Source organism: Protopterus annectens, chromosome 10.part0, assembly GCF_019279795.1.
Source record: "Protopterus annectens isolate FY-2018-M chromosome 10.part0, PAN1.0, whole genome shotgun sequence".
Classification (NCBI taxonomy): Eukaryota; Metazoa; Chordata; order Ceratodontiformes; family Protopteridae; genus Protopterus; species Protopterus annectens.
In genome coordinates this window covers 1097694450-1097713660 of record NC_056744.1, presented here as the reverse complement: position 1 = coordinate 1097713660, position 19211 = coordinate 1097694450, and the positions used below count along the sequence as shown (strand labels likewise).

General features: G+C 37.4%; 1 protein-coding gene across 2 annotated transcripts in view; it reads right to left on the bottom strand.

The window, feature by feature from the left end:
- LOC122813496 (cytochrome P450 4B1-like) overlaps positions 1-19211 on the bottom strand; it is a 1102348-nt gene that overhangs the window by 912965 nt on the left and 170172 nt on the right. For both annotated transcript variants that reach the window (XM_044085840.1, XM_044085839.1), the window contains exon 3: positions 4973-5017. In XM_044085840.1, the coding sequence (XP_043941775.1) occupies positions 4973-5017 (45 nt within the window). The remainder of the gene's footprint in view (positions 1-4972; positions 5018-19211) is intronic.

Below are 19211 nucleotides of genomic sequence, written 5' to 3'. Positions count from 1 at the left end.
CCCCAGCACTATCAGGTTTTACCTCATATCATGCGTTCCGGCCCCAAAACTTGGACCGAACCACAAAAGGAGGGGGAGTATCCATTTTCATCAAAGATACCCACACCTCCAGGTTAGTGGCAACACACGAAGCATTGGAGACTATCCAGGTGCAACTAACCATAGGCAAAACTGCCTTACAGTTTGTAGCATGCTACAGACCACCCTCTCAAACTCAGGAACCCACACAGCCTTCCTGAAGACACTGGAGAGTATGAATGTCTCTCCAAATACCATCATTTTGGGAGACTTCAACTACCCAAACATAGACTGGGAATATTACTCAAGCCCCAACACCCTAGCCCAAAGGTTCCTAGAATTCATAAACTCAAATGCAATGGAACAACTAGTCACCATTCCCACAAGAGGAGACAATATACTAGACCTGATCATCACAAACATGCGGACAAAATGCTCCACACGGAAGTATATCCCTCTTTGGTAAGATCAGACCATAAATTAATCTCACTGGAAATCCACATCCCCCCCACCCCTGCACAAAAGACCACAGTGAAGAACTTCTCAAAAGCAAACTTCACACTTCTTAAGACTGAAGTGGTATCCTTCAAGGCCCCTGGGCCAGTGGAAACCACAACCCACACTGCTGAATCCTTTGCAAATGCCTTCTATGGGCACCTTCAAGAATGCATGGATCATGCAATCCCAAATAAAACCAAGACCCATTCCCCAAAGGCAGGCCGGTCTGGTGGACCCCAGCCATAAACAAACTTTACAACAGGAGGAGGAAGCTACTACATGACAGAGCAAAATCCCTAAAAGGGAAGGCGTCTCTGATCAGTACTAGCAAAAAACTACGATCACTCATAAAATCATCCAAGGCCAACTTTGAGAGAAAAATCACAAAAGACATAAAAGACAATCACAAGGCCTTCTTTAGCTATGTTAGAAACCTGGGTGGAAACTCCCAGATTTGCTCAGAGTTAGTCCAAAATGACACAAAATACACTGAACCCACTGACATTGCCAACATTCTGGCAGACAGGTTCAGTGCAAATTTTTCTTCCTCCTCCCCCTAAAAGGAGAAATAACTATCCCAGCAGAGTGTAGCCTCCCTAACATCTCAGATGTCCAGGTGAGAGCCGCCCTCTCTAAAGCTAAAAACACAGCATCAATGGGACCGGATGGTGTCCCGGGCTGTGTGCTACATGAACTCCAAGAGGAACTAAACCCACACATAAGGCTGCTGTTTAATCTTAGCCTTGCTACAGGATACGTACCCAAAGAGTGGTGTATGGCAACAGTGGTCCCACTTCACAAAGGTGGTGCCTCTACGGACCCTGGAAATTACCGCCCCATAAGCTTAGCGAGCCTGGTCTGCAAAGCTATGGAGAGGATCATTATGGAACTCATAAACAAAGACATTGGGGACCTACAGACATTGGATCCTACTCAATTTGGCTTTGTCAAGGGCAGATCCTGCCTTTTGAACTTGGTCGACTTTTTTGAAACAGTCACAAAGGCCATTGATGAGGGTAAGTCAGTTCACACAGCCTACCTTGACCTTGCAAAAGCCTTTGACACAATACCCCACTCGGGCATCATAGACAAACTCACCAGCTTAAATGTAAACCCATATGTCACAAGATGGGTTGCAAACTGTCTCAAGGACAGAACCCACAGGGTCAGATTTGCTGGAGCTATGTCAGACTCTAAGCCAGTCACAAGCAGTGTCCCACAGGGCTCAGTCCTGGGACCCCTCTTGTTCGGCATTTAATTTTCCGAAGTACAGGCAAACATAGGAGGATTGTGGCTGACAAAGTTCGCAGATGACTGCAAACTGGGCGCCATAGTTGATACTCCAGCGGACACAAACATCCTTCAGAGAGGCCTCATAGAAATGGATAATAGGTGCCAGAGCCATGGCCTTAAGCTGAATGCCAAAAAATGCATAGTCATACCCTTTGGGAAAAACAAGGTACCGACAAATTACCACATAGGCGGTAATCCATTAAGTACGGAAGAGGTAATCAGGGACCTAGGGACCCAGGTTGACAGTAACCTCTCATTTGACACTCACATTGCCAAAGTGGTTAGGAAGACCTTCTGTATTGCCCACCTTATCATGAAGGGTTTCACATCTAGATCAAGAGAGGTCATTGTGCCCCTGTACTCTTCTCTTATCAGGCCAATGATTGAGTACAATGCCCCATTTGGGATGTATCTCACCCGACACCTGCAGCAGTTGGAAAGACCCCAAAAGTTCCTCACCAAGAGGATAAAGGGTCTTAAACATATGTCATATGCTGCCCGACTGAAAAAAATCCAGCTCTATTCAGTCACATACCGCCTACTCAGAGGTGATCTGTGCCTGACGTACAAGGCCATGTCCAATCCTGAATTAATGGACATGCTCTACCTCAGAAAATCCAAATCCATCAGAGCCACGAGAACAAGTGACTTAAACCTCAACACAGAAATAAATAGGACATGCTGGAGGGACAGATTCATAACCCAGAGGCTCCCTACACTCTGGAACAGAATCCCAGTCCATGTTAGGCAGAGCCCCTCACTGACTCTATTCAAGAGAAATCTCGACGAGTGGATGGGAGATCGTAGGTTTACCCCGGGGGTCATCCCTGTGTCACTACTAGACAGAGGCATAGTAAACTAAACCCTAAAAGGGCATAGTATTCTCATCCTGAGGGGTGGTGTAAGCCACATACACTCTGGCTAGGCTTATAAATGCCTTAGGGCAGATAGCCTAGTACGAACCTATGAACCTATGAACCTAATACCTCATTTATCTGCACCTATGTCATTTTATGGAAAAAATAAAGTTTAGGCTAAAAATTTGTGATTCTTTTACAATGATGTAAATTTTGAAGCTTTGCATTTGCTGCATTGGCCCACTGTCATCATTGTATGGTAGGAAGAAACTTCTACTGTCATGCTGAAGCTTACACCTTGTTTTTCTTTTTTTTCTTTCTTTCTTTTCTTTTTTTGAAAGTAAGGACAAAACCACTGGCTTCATTCCAGTTTCCAGCAGTTAATACCAATATGTTAGCTTTTAATTCAGCAAAAGCCATATGAAAACCCAACTTTAAGTCATAAAGAAGATGGTTTACACCTTCCTGCAGAAACACAAACATTCAATGCAGTTGCAGGTGTGACCATGTAAGCATCTTGACTAACTGCATAACAAAAACACTTCCTATTAGCATTATGGTGCTGCATAACTGTTCTCAATCTCTTCACTCGCCCTGGACGTGGATTGGGCAGATCTTGGGGAAAACTAAGGTGGGTCTGATAGACCCAGAATTTGAGGAAAGGAGCTAACAACAGACAATGGTCACCTGCAAGGAGATGAAAAGAATGCGAAAAATAAAGAAATAAATATATTACCACACTACTCACATTATTTCTTTCTATTTTACCCCCACACTGCCCCAAAAGGAGTCTGAATTTAGAGGCTAACATTATCAGCCAATTTTATAAATATCTACCTGAAAATATTCATGCAACAAACAGTTTTCTTACATTTGGAATGAAGTCTGAAATAAAAATGTCCTGTTGCATGATTTAGACTGAACATGCCTAGCTACATTTTCTGACATTAACAGTTTTTTTCCAACCAGTCAGTAAAAACAGATTGTGAAGAGGGAGGAGAATTCTGCCCACCTCATCTCCCCGCACACACTATAAATTCCATAATCCAAATTTAGGGATATAATATAGTATCAAATATGGAAAAGAAGCCACAAAAAGTTGTGAAGTATTAAACTGCTGGTAATTCCATTGTGACAAAATGTACTCAGACAAGAAGATCTCAGAGAAGGTTTTACTAATCAGATTAAACACACTTTAAACACATTATGTGAACATTGCCTAACAGTAATCTACAAGATTCTTGTGACCATCAGACTCAATATGGGCACTTATTGACACGTGAAGGGACTGCAAAGAGGCAAATGTCACCAGGCAAGGGAACCACAGCCTGAACTACAAAAAGGGAACCACAGCCTGAACTACAAACCTAAGTACAATTTTAAAAAGTTCAGCATAAAATGTATTTCTGGTAACTTGTCTCTCTACAGGCTAAGATGTCATGTACTGCTATGATTCTGGGAGAGGTTCTTATCTGGTAACAAGAAAATGAAGAAGCAGTGTCTAACTTTTTAGTGACACAGTAAATGAAGGATACACTGTCTCACTACACCACAAAGGAAATGTAGTGTAATTCTATGTTTACTTTGCTGGATGTCAGTAACCTGTCACTCCTACAAAATGAAAAAGGCACTGTACTAGACTGCACCATGTATACATCAAGCACCAGATATTGAATACACTGCAAACACAGAACAAATAAACATGCCATGTTCTTAATTCATACTGAACTGCTTTATGAAACAGTTCCCTAACAACAGCAACCATCCACAACTTTACTCTGCATAAATATGTATAAAAAGTAATACAAAGTACCAGTGTGTCCAAGTAATGTATACTACATAAAATCAGTACACATACATAGATCAGCTGTGACAGAACATTTTTCCATGTCACCAGTTCCTCCAGGTATGCCAGCAGGATTTATACTGACACATTTCCTTCAAACTGGTGAATACAAACGGTGTTAAGTAAAGCAATGCATAAAAAACTGAGTGCAGTAGGGTACAGTGCTAATGTCTTGCAATGACGAATGAGTAGGGAGCTGTTGTACTTGAAAAAACACATGCGATGTTTAAAGATGCATATGCTTTTAACTATGTAAACTGATGCAAATGATTAAGTTCATCTACCAAACAGTGTGAAGAGTTTCTGTTTGCAAGCTATATTCCAAAGACTTTTGAAAAATCATCTAGCAAACAGTGATGCTTGAAAAGCTATAAATCTCAGAAAGTATTTTTTATTTTAAATTCTAAGTTTTAAATACTCATATTACAGTAAACACAAATTAGAAAATGATACTACATACCAATCCATGGAATAATAAACCGATAGCTCACATTGTCTTTCGGCTCTGCCAAAATAAAAAAAATAGCATTACTATCACTAACTTAAAACTGTTTATAAATTCAGCATTTTCTTAAATGTGTGATTCATTATAACGTTGCTTAAATGTATGTCTGCATCTTGTTCTTATGTTACTTCTTTTGTAAGGTGTCATTAGCAGATAAAAGGCCCTTTTTGTCAAGTCCAACATGATCAACATAAATACAGATAAATATATACAGAGATACTGCACTTTCATTTTATGTTATTTGCTTCCTTGCTAAATGAACGCCGTAAGTATTTCAGCCAGCATCCACTAGTATAAAAAATGTGCAAAGAAAATAAGAACAAAAACTAAAAATGGGGAAATAAACTACAGATAAAAGTAGGCCTCTTCATAATATCACTTTACCTGTATACCAGATACCAGTACTTTATTTTGAATGCAGAGGTTCACAGTTAAGCATTAGGCTAGCTGCCCTTACTTACTCCATATGCTGCAGGATTGCTTCAGAACCACATTTTCTGGATTTGTGAATCTTCAAAAACAGGTCTGAAACTGTTTGAAGAAAGGTGATGTTTTACCATAGGTTCATAGGCAAGTACTAGTCTAGCTGCCCTTACAGGCCATTTTAAGCCTAGCCAATTTCCCTTTTTGTATTTGAAATAACATATCCCATTTGGTTATGTAATGGCCTTATCCATCCCATAGTCAGTAATTACATTTTACAAAATGAAATACACAACAATGAAGTAGATGAAACACCAGATGAAATTTAATCCTGGTACCTCGGGTTTTTGCTTTCAAGGAATATTTTTTTACAAAAACACCAGCATCTTAAATAGCATATGTGATTAAGTATTAACTGTTTCAATAATTCAATTAACCCAATTGATCAACACATTTACATTCACAAATACCATTTGTCCAACACAAGTCAGCATTTAAAATGACAGTGCAAACTGGAAATGCATTATAAACAAAAAATATCAGCAGAAAAATGTACCAAAGCAAATATGTCTAAACATTCATAGACACTTCTTGATTTAATCCACCTGGATGCAAAGTACCATAATTAAAAATAAATTAAGTCTCCAAATGGTTAAACCTTAAATGGAATTTGTCCCACGATGCCTCAACCTTGGCCAGAATACTAAAGAATAGAGAAGAACCACCACCACCACCACCCCCACCCCCCATGGACAGATAAAAAGTGATTAGCAACCGTACTCTCCCTTTTATTATTCCTAATGTCCAAGAGATGTTCTCTAATTCTTATTCTGGCCATCCTCTTTATTTTCCCTATATACCATCTTACATTCTCACAACCACATCCCAGTATAATAAACTACCCCACAGGATTTGCAATTAAACTTCCTCATTGTTTGATATTTCCTACCATTGGTAGTAGTACCTGAAAGGTTTTTGATTCTAGAACAAAGGTTACAATTTCAACAGGGAAAAGCCCCTTGTCGAACGCTCATCTCTGTTTGCAAAATAAGGTTATTCAATAATTCCTTTAGGTTAAAAATCTACCATAGGAAAAACATTACCCTATTAGGAAAAATACTACCCAAAAATTCATCAGAACTAATCATGGGCCAGAGTTGTTTAACAATATGAACTACCCTATCAGAGAAAACACTGTGTTTCATGACATAAAAAATGTTTTCTTTAGTTTTCCCAGAATAAACATCCCTCCTCTGTGTATTGACCATGCTGTTAGCCTTACTAGCCGTGTTCCCCGCAAGTTCTAAATTTTCTTTCATATAACCCCTATCAAGCAATCTTTGTTCCAACCCCTCCAAAAACATTTCCTTAAAATGTTCCTGTGATGTATTTGTCCAAATACGCTTAAATTCCCCATAGGTTAGTGCCTTGATCAAATGTATAATACTCGAGGCATGCAAGAAACTGTTCACCACAGTAGGTTTTCGAAAGGGTTTATGCTGAACTTTCCCATGACCATCCACAAAAAAATACACATCCAAAAAATTTCTTTTTTCTGTCCATATGAAAACTAAACCTTAACCCATGATGGTTTGAATTAAGCCCTTCAAAAAATGTTACACATTCCTCAAAGGGACCCTTACAAATGATGAGTAGATCGTCTATAAAACGTTTATACATGACCACCCTATTTTTAAAGAATTCTGTTGAGTATATAAATTGTTTTTCAAATTCACCCATATAGAGAATTGCATTTGAAGGGGCATAAGCTGCCCGCATAGCAGTACCTTTCTTTTGCAAAAAAAAAACTTTATTATCAAACAAAAAATAATTCCGATTCAAACAAAATTCCAACAGTTCCACGATATATGAAGAACATGGACCCTCACCAAGAATTCTTCCAACCACTTCAAGCCCCCACCATACATCAATATTTGTATAAAGGGCAACCACATCAAGACTGACCCAAAAATAGTCATTTTGCCATTTTAGATTCCTAATACATTTGCACAAACCCTGACTATTCTTAATATGAGATGGAACTTTATTAACATAATGTTTCAATAAGAAATCCAAAAAAGAACCAACATTGTACATAAAAGAACCCCTCCCTGAGACAATGGGTCTACCTGGGGGGGGGGTCTTATTTGTCCTTATGGATCTTAGGAATGGCAAAAAATATGGGGTCACGAGGGTCTGAAATATGTAAACTTTTGACATCTGAATTTGTCAAAAAGCCCAGCCTTTCTCCTTTCTCTAAGAGTTCAAGTAACAATCTATTAAAACGTTTTACTGGGTTCATGGGTAAACAGGTATAATCCTTAACCTGTCCCAATAAATTACCCACCATTCTGTTATAATGGGTTGCATTCATAAGCACCCAATTTCCACCTTTGTCTGCTTCTTTGAACACTATATTATTAGCCTGAACTCAGAATTCCTTTAAAGCCTGCCATTTCTCTTTACATAAATTAAAATTCTTATATCATAGGTTCATAGGTTGGAACTAGGCTATCGGCCCTAGGGCCTATACAAACCTAGCTATAACAATTCCCTGGATATTTCTTCCTGCAATATTTACTTCCCTGGACCCCTGTCTAGCAGGGGTCTAAAGTTTATCTAAAATTATTTAAAGTTATCTAAAGTTTTTGAACTCCTTTTCAATACTATAGTATAACAGCTTCTTGAAGCTACAAACCAATTGGTTCAATTTGGGTGGGGAAAAGGCGCTAAAAGAGAAAGGAAGTGTAGTTACTTTTAAATGCCCATATCCTGTATAAAAAACATCCAGATTTTCATTTTCAACTTCATTTTATGCCATACTTTCCAAAACACTGTCATCATAATCATATACCAATGGATTTAACAAAGAATCATCAATATTATCAATACTATCTACATTGTCAGAAAACATTGCCCTATTATCATAAACATTGTTCTCTTTTTTAGAAAAAAACACTCTAAGGTGCAATTTGCAGCAAAATGTACTTGTCTCAAAAAGTAAACTAGCTAAAGAAGGCAATTTCATTGGCACAAATTTTGCGCCCATTAACAGTACCTTAGTGGCTTCCAAAGAAAGTTCCAAATTCGATAAACTGATGATATTAAGTCCATTTATTTCACAAAAAGGTGAAATATAAAGTTCACTTGTTGTAGCTTCCCTTTCATTTGGATCTACTGTTTTTTCCGTGACTCCTTCATTAGATCTCTGCTGCTGTCCTGAATGGACAGTTCGATCAGGTGATCCTTCTCCAGGGATACTCTAAAAAGAGACGCTCTTTTTTAAAGATATAGTTACATTCACAAATACCATTTGTCCAACACAAGTCAGCATTTAAAATGAGTGCAAACTGGAAATGCATTATAAACAAAAAACATCAACAGAAAAATAGAACAGATTAAAAGGGATTAGCAACCGGACTCTCCCTTTTATTATACCTTATGTGCTAGATGTCCAAGAGATGTTCTCTAATTCTTATTCTGGCCATCCTCTTTGTTTGTCCTGTATACCATCTTACATTCTCACAACCACATCCCAGTATATAAACTACCCCACAGGATTTGCAATTAAACTCCCCATTGTTTGATATTTCCTACCACTGATAGTGGTAGCTGAAAGGAAGGGAATGTAAGATGGTATATAGGGCCAACAAAGAGGATGGCCAGAATAAGAATTAGAGAACATCTCTTGGACATTAGGAATAATAAAAGGGAGAGTACGGATGCTAATCACTTTTCATCTGTCCATGGGGGGATGGTTCTTCTCTATTATTTAGTGTTCTGGCCAAGGTTGAGGCATCGAGGGACAAATTCCATTTAAGGCTCAACCGTTTGGAGACTTCATTTAGTTTTAATGATGGTACTTCACATCCAGGTGGATTTAATCAAGAAGTGTCTATGAATTTTTAGAAATATTTGCTTTGATATATTTTTCTGCTGATGTTTTTTGTTTATAATGCATTTCTAGTTTGCACTGTCGTTTTAAATGCTGACTTATGTTGGAAAAATGGTATTTGTGAATGTAAATATGGTGATCAATTGAGTTAATTGAATTATTGAAATAGTTAATACTTAATTACATATGCTATTTAAGATGCTGGTGTTTTGTAAAAATGATCCCTTGAAGGCGAAAACCTGAGGTACCAGGATTAAATTTCACCTGGTGTTTCATCTACTTCATTGTTGTGTGTTTCACTTTAGATTTTCTATGCAATTACATACCATCCCTAATGAGAATAACTGAGATCATGCCATACAAAATTTGAGGGGACCCATGCATGAGATGAAGGACTTAGGAACTGCCTCTGTCCATTAGTAGTACAGGGGGCAGTCCTGGGGAAATTTTCTGTTTCCTATCCATAGATCTAAGCTGACCTTGAATATGGACAGAGATGAGATTTGTTTCATGTGGATGGGGAATCTGTTCCACAGCAGCAGTACCCTCTGTGAGAAAAACTCAGAAAGTTCAAGAAAATACTATACAACCAACATCCAAGCCATCTTAGACTCTGACACAAGTTGAGGATTTATATTTCCTAACAATGTAGTTCCATTTGTGTTTTATGCTGTTTAGACCTGTGTTAGAATGGCCTTATTCTTGTGTCTGTATTATTATAACATTGGTAGCTAACATGGTAAGAATACCTAATGCAACCTACTACAGCATTATTACTGTAGGGTACAGAAGGTGTGTGCTACATGTGGTTTTGTTCAAAATTATGACGAAAAATGGTTTAGAACCTAGGAGGGACAAAAGTGATAAAAGATCTAGAAGGTTTTACTTAACAGTATATTAAAAGGAGGGTAAGCACCAACATCCTGGAAAATTCTGTGGTGGTTGTAACACCTAAAGACAGTACCCATCAGATCCAGCTTCATGTAGGTCCATTTCAATTTTAAGCCATAACTATAAAGTGCTTATTTCTATAATGGCTATAAGAATAGCAAAGATGCTGGCAAAAATGAATAGATATGGATCTATGTAGTTTTGTGGATGAAAGGCAAACATTTGACATTAACAGAACACTGATGATCCAGAAGGAAGTAGAATGTAAGAAAAATACTGCTGTTTTTAGTGGGTCTTGATACAGAGAAAGCCTTCATACAGTAAGCTGAGATTTTATGAGTAGTGCAATTGAAACTTTTGCATTCCCTGACATAATAATAAGGCTAATTAGGAGGACATATGAGGGACCAAGGCAAAAATCAAAGTGGGAGGGTTCCTCTATGACATGTTCTGCCCCAGGCAGGAGTGTTCTCTTTCCCTTATGCTATCTGTGTTATATTTAGAACCATTGGCAAAGAAAATAAGGTACTCAGAAAAACAAGAAAAGTTGCCTTTATTTACAGATGACATTATTTTGTATCTGACAAAACCATAAAACAGGCAGGCATAGGCCAGAAAAAGACATAGTTTGGTGGAACATTCTGAGACAGATTCAAGTTTTTTTCAAGATATAAAATTAATGAAGATAAAGCAAAGGCTATAGCTGCAAACTATGTACCTGCATAAGAACTGGTTTAGAAAAACCCATATTTATGGAGACATGATAAATGGAGTATTTAAGAGTATGGATTAAAAAGGATTCTGTTTTGGCAACTAAGGATAAGTGGGAAGAGACTAAACAAAAGATAATACAAAAACTGAGAAAATTGAAGGTCTTGTCTATGGATATGGACAGCAAGATACATGCAGTAAACTGCTTTTAGTCCCTTAAGTTTTATACACAGGTCAGGCATATTGTTATCAACCACAGGAGAAGTTGTGGGTAGTAATTAATAAAGAGCTGGAAGGATTTTATCTGGGAGGGGAAGAGGACAAGAGTCAAGTGGGAAAAGTTGATCCTTCCAAATAAAACCAGGTGGTTTTGGATTGCCAGATTTGAAGGGATATTGTAGAGCTACACAGTTAAGACTTATACATAACACAAGCAGAAAACTACAACTCAAAGTGGAAAGGGATGATGATGATGATGAAGCAGGAGGGTGAATTCAAGAAATAAGGTAAAAGAATGGGATTTTGGATTCAAATCCTTAAGGAGAATAGTAACAATCACACAGGATATTGTATTCATAAAGTAGCAGAATGCATTCTAAGAACTAAGCCAACAAGAGAATGGAGAAAGGAGATTCTGCCAATAGGAATGATTGCAATTAGGGATATAGAGAATAGGTAAGAGGTGGCTGGAATTCACAGCAGGAAACTGGTAAAGGAACCAAGGTATTGGAACAAATAATTCAAGAGAGGAAGGTAATAGAATGGGAAGAGAGACCAAACAGACATTTGGTCTGCAGGCTGGAGACAGCCTTTCTTAACATGGATTAATATCACACTATAAGCAAAGATAAAGGGATAGGGGAATTTTAAGTGAAAAACCTACACTGGTAGAGCTTTAGCTGAATCTGGAACAGAAGTAGCTGTTAAAAAGGAATAATTAGTAGGGCATATAAAATACTGCACAATAAGTATTGGAATTAATCAAAGAAGGTTAGAAAAGATTGGGAAGAGAGACTGAATAAATAATTCACAAAGAAACAATGGAAGGATATAGGTATGGCTCCCAAATATGCAACAAATCCTAGAAGATTTAGAATATTTGCTTTCAAAGTGTCTGCATGGGTATTTTTAACCCAAAGCAGACTCCAAAGAATTTTTCCTCAGCTAGATGAGCAAATGTTGGAGGTGTGATGGGAAAGAATGATGTAACTGGGAACATGTGGTTTGGGAATGTAATGAGTTGACAGGCTTTAAAAATTCCCTACAGAATACTCTGTCAGAAATACTGGGTGAGCAAATGGGTGTAACACAGGAAATTATTTTTTTTACCTGGGTTACAGGATTTGAATTGCCTAGACTAAGTGCGGCCTTGTTAAGTTTAATTCTGGTGGCTGCCAAAAAAAGCAATTATTAAAAAGTGAAAATCAAAGTTTAAACCAACCATATTAGAAGTAGTGAATATTGTAACAGAGATAAAATAACTACAAATAGGATCTTTAGAAAACAGTAGCAGCAAATTACATAGAAAATGGAAATTGTGGGAACAATACATGCAATGTTTTAGAGGAGGAATGAGGTTTAATGGAAGGCAGGAACTGACCAACTTATGTAATGTTGGATTGATTATATTGTAAAGAAGAATATATGTGATGTATAATACTTGTAACTGTGATCATGTTAATACAGTTTGTTTTATTTTTTATCAATGTAAGTGTCTGCATGCCACAAGTGATAATTCAATAAAGGTGCCAAAAAATAGACCATGACAGAAAAAGTTATGACTGAAAATGATATTTTGAAATAGCTCATTTGCACAGCTATCAAATGAGTATGTAAACTATATAATTTCATTGATCCATGTATTCGCTTGCTTTGTAATTAACTGTATCACTTCTGGTTTATACAACTACCACTTGCATATTTCTTTAAAGGTATAATAACCCAGATATGTATTATGCTTTTTGTTTCCCATTAGCAAAAGGACCCAATCCTACATAACTAAAATAAGACCCAACTGTCTTCAGATAAATAAACCATAAATCTAAGAAAATCTACCAAAACCAAGACTACAATAGTATATTAATACAAAAATAAACATACACAATGGATTAAAAAGAGGTTAAGTCTGTTCAGAACTTGACTAAAAACACATCCACAGGACATCCCATTCATGGCAACCTTATACAATCCATGTAAAGTCCTACTCAACACAAAAGTTTTACAAATAACACAGTTACTGTTCCCCAGTGAAATAATGTGAAACAATAATTGATATTAAAAAAGGTTAAAAAAACACAGATAAATGGAGTAAGTGGGGGTCTAGTGCATGTAATACCTGAAATATCTTGTACTATGAGGAGGGAACTTGGTTTCGTGACTCTTATCCATTGCTCATAATGAAAGCCATTCCATAATCTTAGAACACAAGATTAATGTACCTCACTACATGCAGCCATGTTTTTGTTTTTGTTAGTACCTGCTGTACTTTTCGGTTCTACTGCAAATGCTTGAGTCCCAAGCACTTAAAACACAGTCTCAAAGCCAGGAAGTCAAGCATCTTGTAGCCCAAGTAGGCTGCTGCTCATGCTCAACCTTGAATATGTTTGGTAAAGCAGCTACCCCAGCTTACCCAAGCAAATTATTTGAGTTTGATAGAGGTAAGTGCAACAACCAGAGGTAGGGGAGCAGGAGGGGATTTTAGGGTTAGGCAGGGAAAGGGTGATTTTAGGTTTAGGAAACAGCAAGGGAGTTTTAGGGTTAGGCAGTAGGAAGGGAGTTTTAGGTTTGTTAAACTGGAGGGGAGTTTTAGGGTTAGGGAGTAACTGGGGAATTCAGGTTTAGGGAGGGGGTTGAAGTTTTAGGTTTAGGGAGCAAGGACTAAGGTCGGGAGATTTAGGGTTAGCTTTAGGGTTCTCAAAGGGTTGGAAGGACTACACAGAAACAGAGCATGGGACTACTGGGAGTTTGTTTGAGCACTTGCTTTTTTGAGCAGGTGACAATGAGAAAGTGTCACAAGCTATTGGCATACTTTTCAATCACATTTTTCTTTTCAAATTAATTACTTTAAAGTTTTCCAGTGAATTTAATTAATGGTGTAAATGCTCAAGATGAAACATTTATTTTGCATAAACCCCAATGTGCTGTGCTGGCTAAAAATAGTTTTCTATAGATCAAACTGATACAGGAAAAGTAATGAATATAAGAGTAAATACTACATCTGACCCTGCTGAAACTTCTTTAAATTAAGCATGCAAAGTGCTTTCTTATTAAATAAATATTTCTTATTGGATCAAGTGAATACTTTGATTTCCCCTTACCCTTAGAGATTTTGAAATTCCTAATTTATATTCACCACCTTTCTCATTGATGTGTATCTGTTAAATGTTAAATAATAGATTACATTTTCCTTAGTAAGCGAATTAAAAATGTTTGAGTTAGTGTTTCAGTCAGCGTCCCTTACAAACAACATAATGACAGGTGGCATGGTTTACTTTTAAATGCAATTATAAACAAAACAAAAAGTGAAAGTGGTAATTGCGTAAACCTAAATGTTAAATAAGGAAGGGCTGCTGGAATGCAAACAAACTGGTAGTCCAGCAGCAGGTGCAAGCCAGGTCTTAAATGACATTTGATATTTTCTTAGAAAACAAAAATCAGAAAATGCTTCAAACCAGTAAAGGCAAGACACAAATAACTCTAAGAATGCATAAATTGTAGACAGGCTTTAAAGGTTGAATAAGTCTATCCAGTATAGTTAAGACAGTATTCTTTGATTTCAGATAAAATTTAAAAATAAAAGACTTTTAAACAATCAGACTACAGAGGGCAGTAGGCAACTACCAATTCCTGGGTCCTAGGGGGTCCAGTGGGACTCTGACAGCAAGATAAAGATTTCATCATCTATCTGAAAAATCATGCCACCATATGATACAGCCTATCTAGTTAATTTATTGTTCTGAGAATATAATATTGCAGCAGATGATATCGCTTGAATATTATGTGAATGGCAGCTGTGCGCACTTGTTTCAGGTGAATAAAAGAAGGAAAATAATCTCATCTGTTGTCTAACTAACTGGAATGTAATAGAATTGTGACTGCTGTTAAACAAACAATGGCAAGAATATAGCTATTGCTGTTCACTTCTGTCATGCACACTGAAATGTCAATTGTTTTCATTTGGCTGTAATTTCTGTCTGCTGGCAGCTTTGATTAGATATTGCAGAACAAGAATTTTCTAGATCAGAAATTATTTATGCTAAAGGCACCACTACTTGTGCCAGCAAGCTTTGCTTCTGAGTCTCTAAAAGATGAGGAATACACCATATTTTACACTGAACCATTTCACTGTGTGATTCTGTTTTAACAGTTTAGTGATTTTGCCTATTACCTGATGGCATATGTGAAAGGTTAATCATTTCAGAGGCATGACTCATGATCAGTCTTAAACTACAAATGTAATACCTTCTTTAGAAATGACTACTGAATGAGGTGCTGAAGTCTTTTAAGTTCATGTAAGTTCATGTGGGAGGTTTTGTGTGTGTGTGTGTGTGTGTGTGTGTGTGTGTGTGTGTGTGTGTGTGTGTGTGTGTGTATGCACGTGCGTGGGTGCATGTGTTTGTGTGTGTGTGTGTGTATGTTTGTGTGTCTGCATTTATCTGTGTGTATCATATCTGTTCATTACTGATATAGTGGGTTCCGGGTTCCAATCACGTTGAAACAATAACAAAGTACAAAAGTTATAAAGTCATGGAATGAGATAAACTGTGGGTATTTCCATTTCTAAGTTGTCTGATACCTGCAAGTTAAAAAAGAAAAAGTCACTCACTGTTTTTTCACAGTGTCACTGATGCAAAGTTTGTCACAACTCAGCCCATCATTGTGCAGAAAAGCAATGGCATAACAGTATAAAACTTGTAAATTATAAGTGTGAGTCCTACAACAGCGAGACTGAATGTGCATAAATGGGGACGTAGACATATTAAGTCTAAGATACCTGTGTCTTAAAGTATTCCCTTTTCTCCAAGATATGGTGAGCTTGAATTTAGTTTATATAAGCAGTGAGGACATAGGGAGTGTAGTCTCCCCACAATGATAGTGCAAGGACTTGCCTCCTGCAAAAAATAACTAGAAAGAAAAGGGACTTGACAGTCACTTTAGTTTTGTTTTTTTATTAATTAATTAATTTTTGTAATCATGTGATTTGCAATTACATGTCTCATAACTACAATAAGCAGTGGGAAGGGAGCTTTAGGTTTGTATAGCTGTACTGTAGTGGTCACTGGTATGTGTTTGATCAGCTCTATATAGCATAAACAGAGGCCCCATTGTATCAAGACAGATTCCAACTTCTGGGAAGTGCATGCTGCAGTCTGAGTTTATAAGTAAACCCATGAAAGCATTGTCTCTAGATTTCAATAGCAGTAGCTCTTCACCAGACCCCATGAATGGACATTCTTCCTTAAAGGGGGCTCCCAAAAAAGAGGGGTAAAACCCCAGCCACATAAACATTACTATAAACAATCACATATGCCACTGCTTTCATTTTTGAACATTAAACGTACACTAAAGATTGAGTGCCTATATGAGCTGGCCAGAGAGGACTCGTGTTAAAAGGCCATGGCTGGCTCGCCCATCCTGGGGTGACAGAAATAACTCTGGCTGACAACGAGTGACATCTAGTAGAAGCATTATGTGTTACACCCAATGGAGGCTCAGCCTGCTGAAACTATGCAGTCCTGGTGCACCATTACAGTTAGCTTTGGAGAATTTAGTGTGTGGAGTCATGCTTCTCCTTAGACAAGAGCAATAGCAGAGCTCAGAAGAGCTGCTGACAGATGTGCTCCCAAAGAGATAGGACCAGCAAGCTGGCTTAGTCCTTGACCAAAAATAAAAAAAGAATTCCGATGTATGCACCACAAAAAACAAAATCTATAACAAAAAATACACTGGAGTAAGGAGAAAAAAACAACTCAAATGTCATTTTAAGCATAGTCACTTTAATACATCCCCTTTCCATCCACAAAAGACTTCATCAGAAATACAATGTTCAAATTTCTCTCACTATTTCAATATAAACCAACAAATGATGTTGTAGAAATAATTATCTAAGTTAATCAATTAGAAAATAAACAACCATAACATTAAAATTACATGATAAAAAAACTTAACCAGCTTAAAACAAAAACACGTGTATTGATATTTTACTTTTACTTGTCACCCTTGACAGTGATTTTTAACCTTCTATCTTTGAGAAAGCATTTGATGTTAATAACATCATTTAGTCCTGACTGTTCATCCACTTTCAGCTTTAACTAGCACAAGGTTTCCTTTTTTTTCTAAACGATTCCTAGAATCCCCTTATCTTCAGGTACTTATTCCAATACAAAAAATAAACATTTCTTAAAATTAATAGAATAAATAGTGCATTTGTTAAGAGCATTGTTAATAACTGCTTTCAAGCAAAAAACATTTAATTCAACCTACTTCTCATCTATTCATTAACCTGGAAAAGGCTAAAAGGAACAATTCAGATCCTCTCTACTACTTGGATTCATTGTTTAACTTCCTTCTCAGATGTGCCAGTTTTACACATTTGGTACTTCATAACATCTTAACAGAAAGCTTTCTGCACATGTGAATGTGTGTTCTTGACATATGTTCATAAGTTGTTACAAGGAAAGCAGTTACTTACACCATTAACAGCCCAGCCAAATAAGCCTCTAAGTTATGTATGTCGACCGTACTTATTCTCTTTCTAGGAGGGCTATACAGAATAACCCAGGGCAACAAATATTACTGTTCATGGAGTTATCAATATTAATTCTGAAAATAGAGTACTGTTTTTTTCTGACATGTAAGGTAGCTTGTTCTACAAGCATGGACTGCACTAAGTTAGGTATCTGTCCCAGCAATGAATCCATCCATCCTCAACACCTTTTTCCCATTTTTGCACATGGGGCCAGGGTGTCACCTCAACAGTGACAATCATCTTGAGCCAAGGTTTACACCACCAGGTGGCTAGCCCTGCCGCAGTAGTTCATCCATACCACTCACACCTATGGGCAGTTTAAAATGTCCAATCTACCTACTGCATATCTTTGGAATGTGGGAGCAAACTGGAGCACCCAGAGAAAACCCACACGACCACAGGGAGGACATGCAGACTCCACACAGAAGGCACCCCAGCTGTGAATCAAACTGGAGAACTTTTTGCTGGGAGGTAACAACACTAACCACTGCACCACCATGGTCGCCCCTGTCCCAACAATGAATCTTATTTGTTTTTTGATGTAAGCAGATATCTTTGGAACAGATGTTTGCATAGCTGTGGATTGTGTGGAGGTGCAGGTAGTAAAATAAGGTAGAGTATTTCATGATTCAAATATAAGCCAAAGGTCACCCTGAAGGAGAGGCTAAGAAACTGGGTACAAGATGAGGACTGACAATCTGTCTGGGTAATTAAGAGATTTGTGTCTAGTAATCTGACTTACTTAAGAATTATTGAGGAGTTTCAGTTTGTCATATACTTAGAAAGGTATGTAGTGACACAAGCATTACATTCAGTGATGAGCCTTATAAGAGACGAATTCAAGGAAACAAAGACATTTTAATTTTAGTGGAGATACCTCTGGAAATAAGTAGGGTCAGATACAAGTATTTCTGAACTGCTGCCTCTTTTTAGATTGTACCACCATATATTCTGGTGTGCCCCAAGGTTGTTTTGGAACCATTCTTGCTCAACATGGTTCTGTCAGCAGGGTTAAAGATAACATTCTCAAGCATGCTCCTAAGTGTGTCTTTTTCTTTTCAACTTTAACTAAAATATCCTATCCTCTCACCTACAGTTTTTTCCTTGCTCTTCCACCTCTGACAACATTTTACTATCCTCTCACCTACATTTTTTCTAAGCTCAAAAGTTTTTGCTTTGCATTATATTTAGATGATATGCATTATATTTATGGTATAGTAATCAAGAAAGATGGTTTTATTTGAAGATAATATAATTTTGTACCTGATAAAACCAGAAAAGGATATTTCAGTGTTGTGGAACATTCTGATACAGTTTCAAGCCTTTTCAGGATACAAAATGAATGAAAAGAAAACAAAGGCAATACCTGTAAACTATGCATTCATACAGGAATTGGTTCAACAATACCATATTCACAGGGACATGATAAAATGAAGCACTTCTGAGTACATGTTAAAAATGATTTTGTTATGGCAGCTAATGATATGTGGGAAGAGACTGAAAAAAAGATAATACAAAAACTGAGA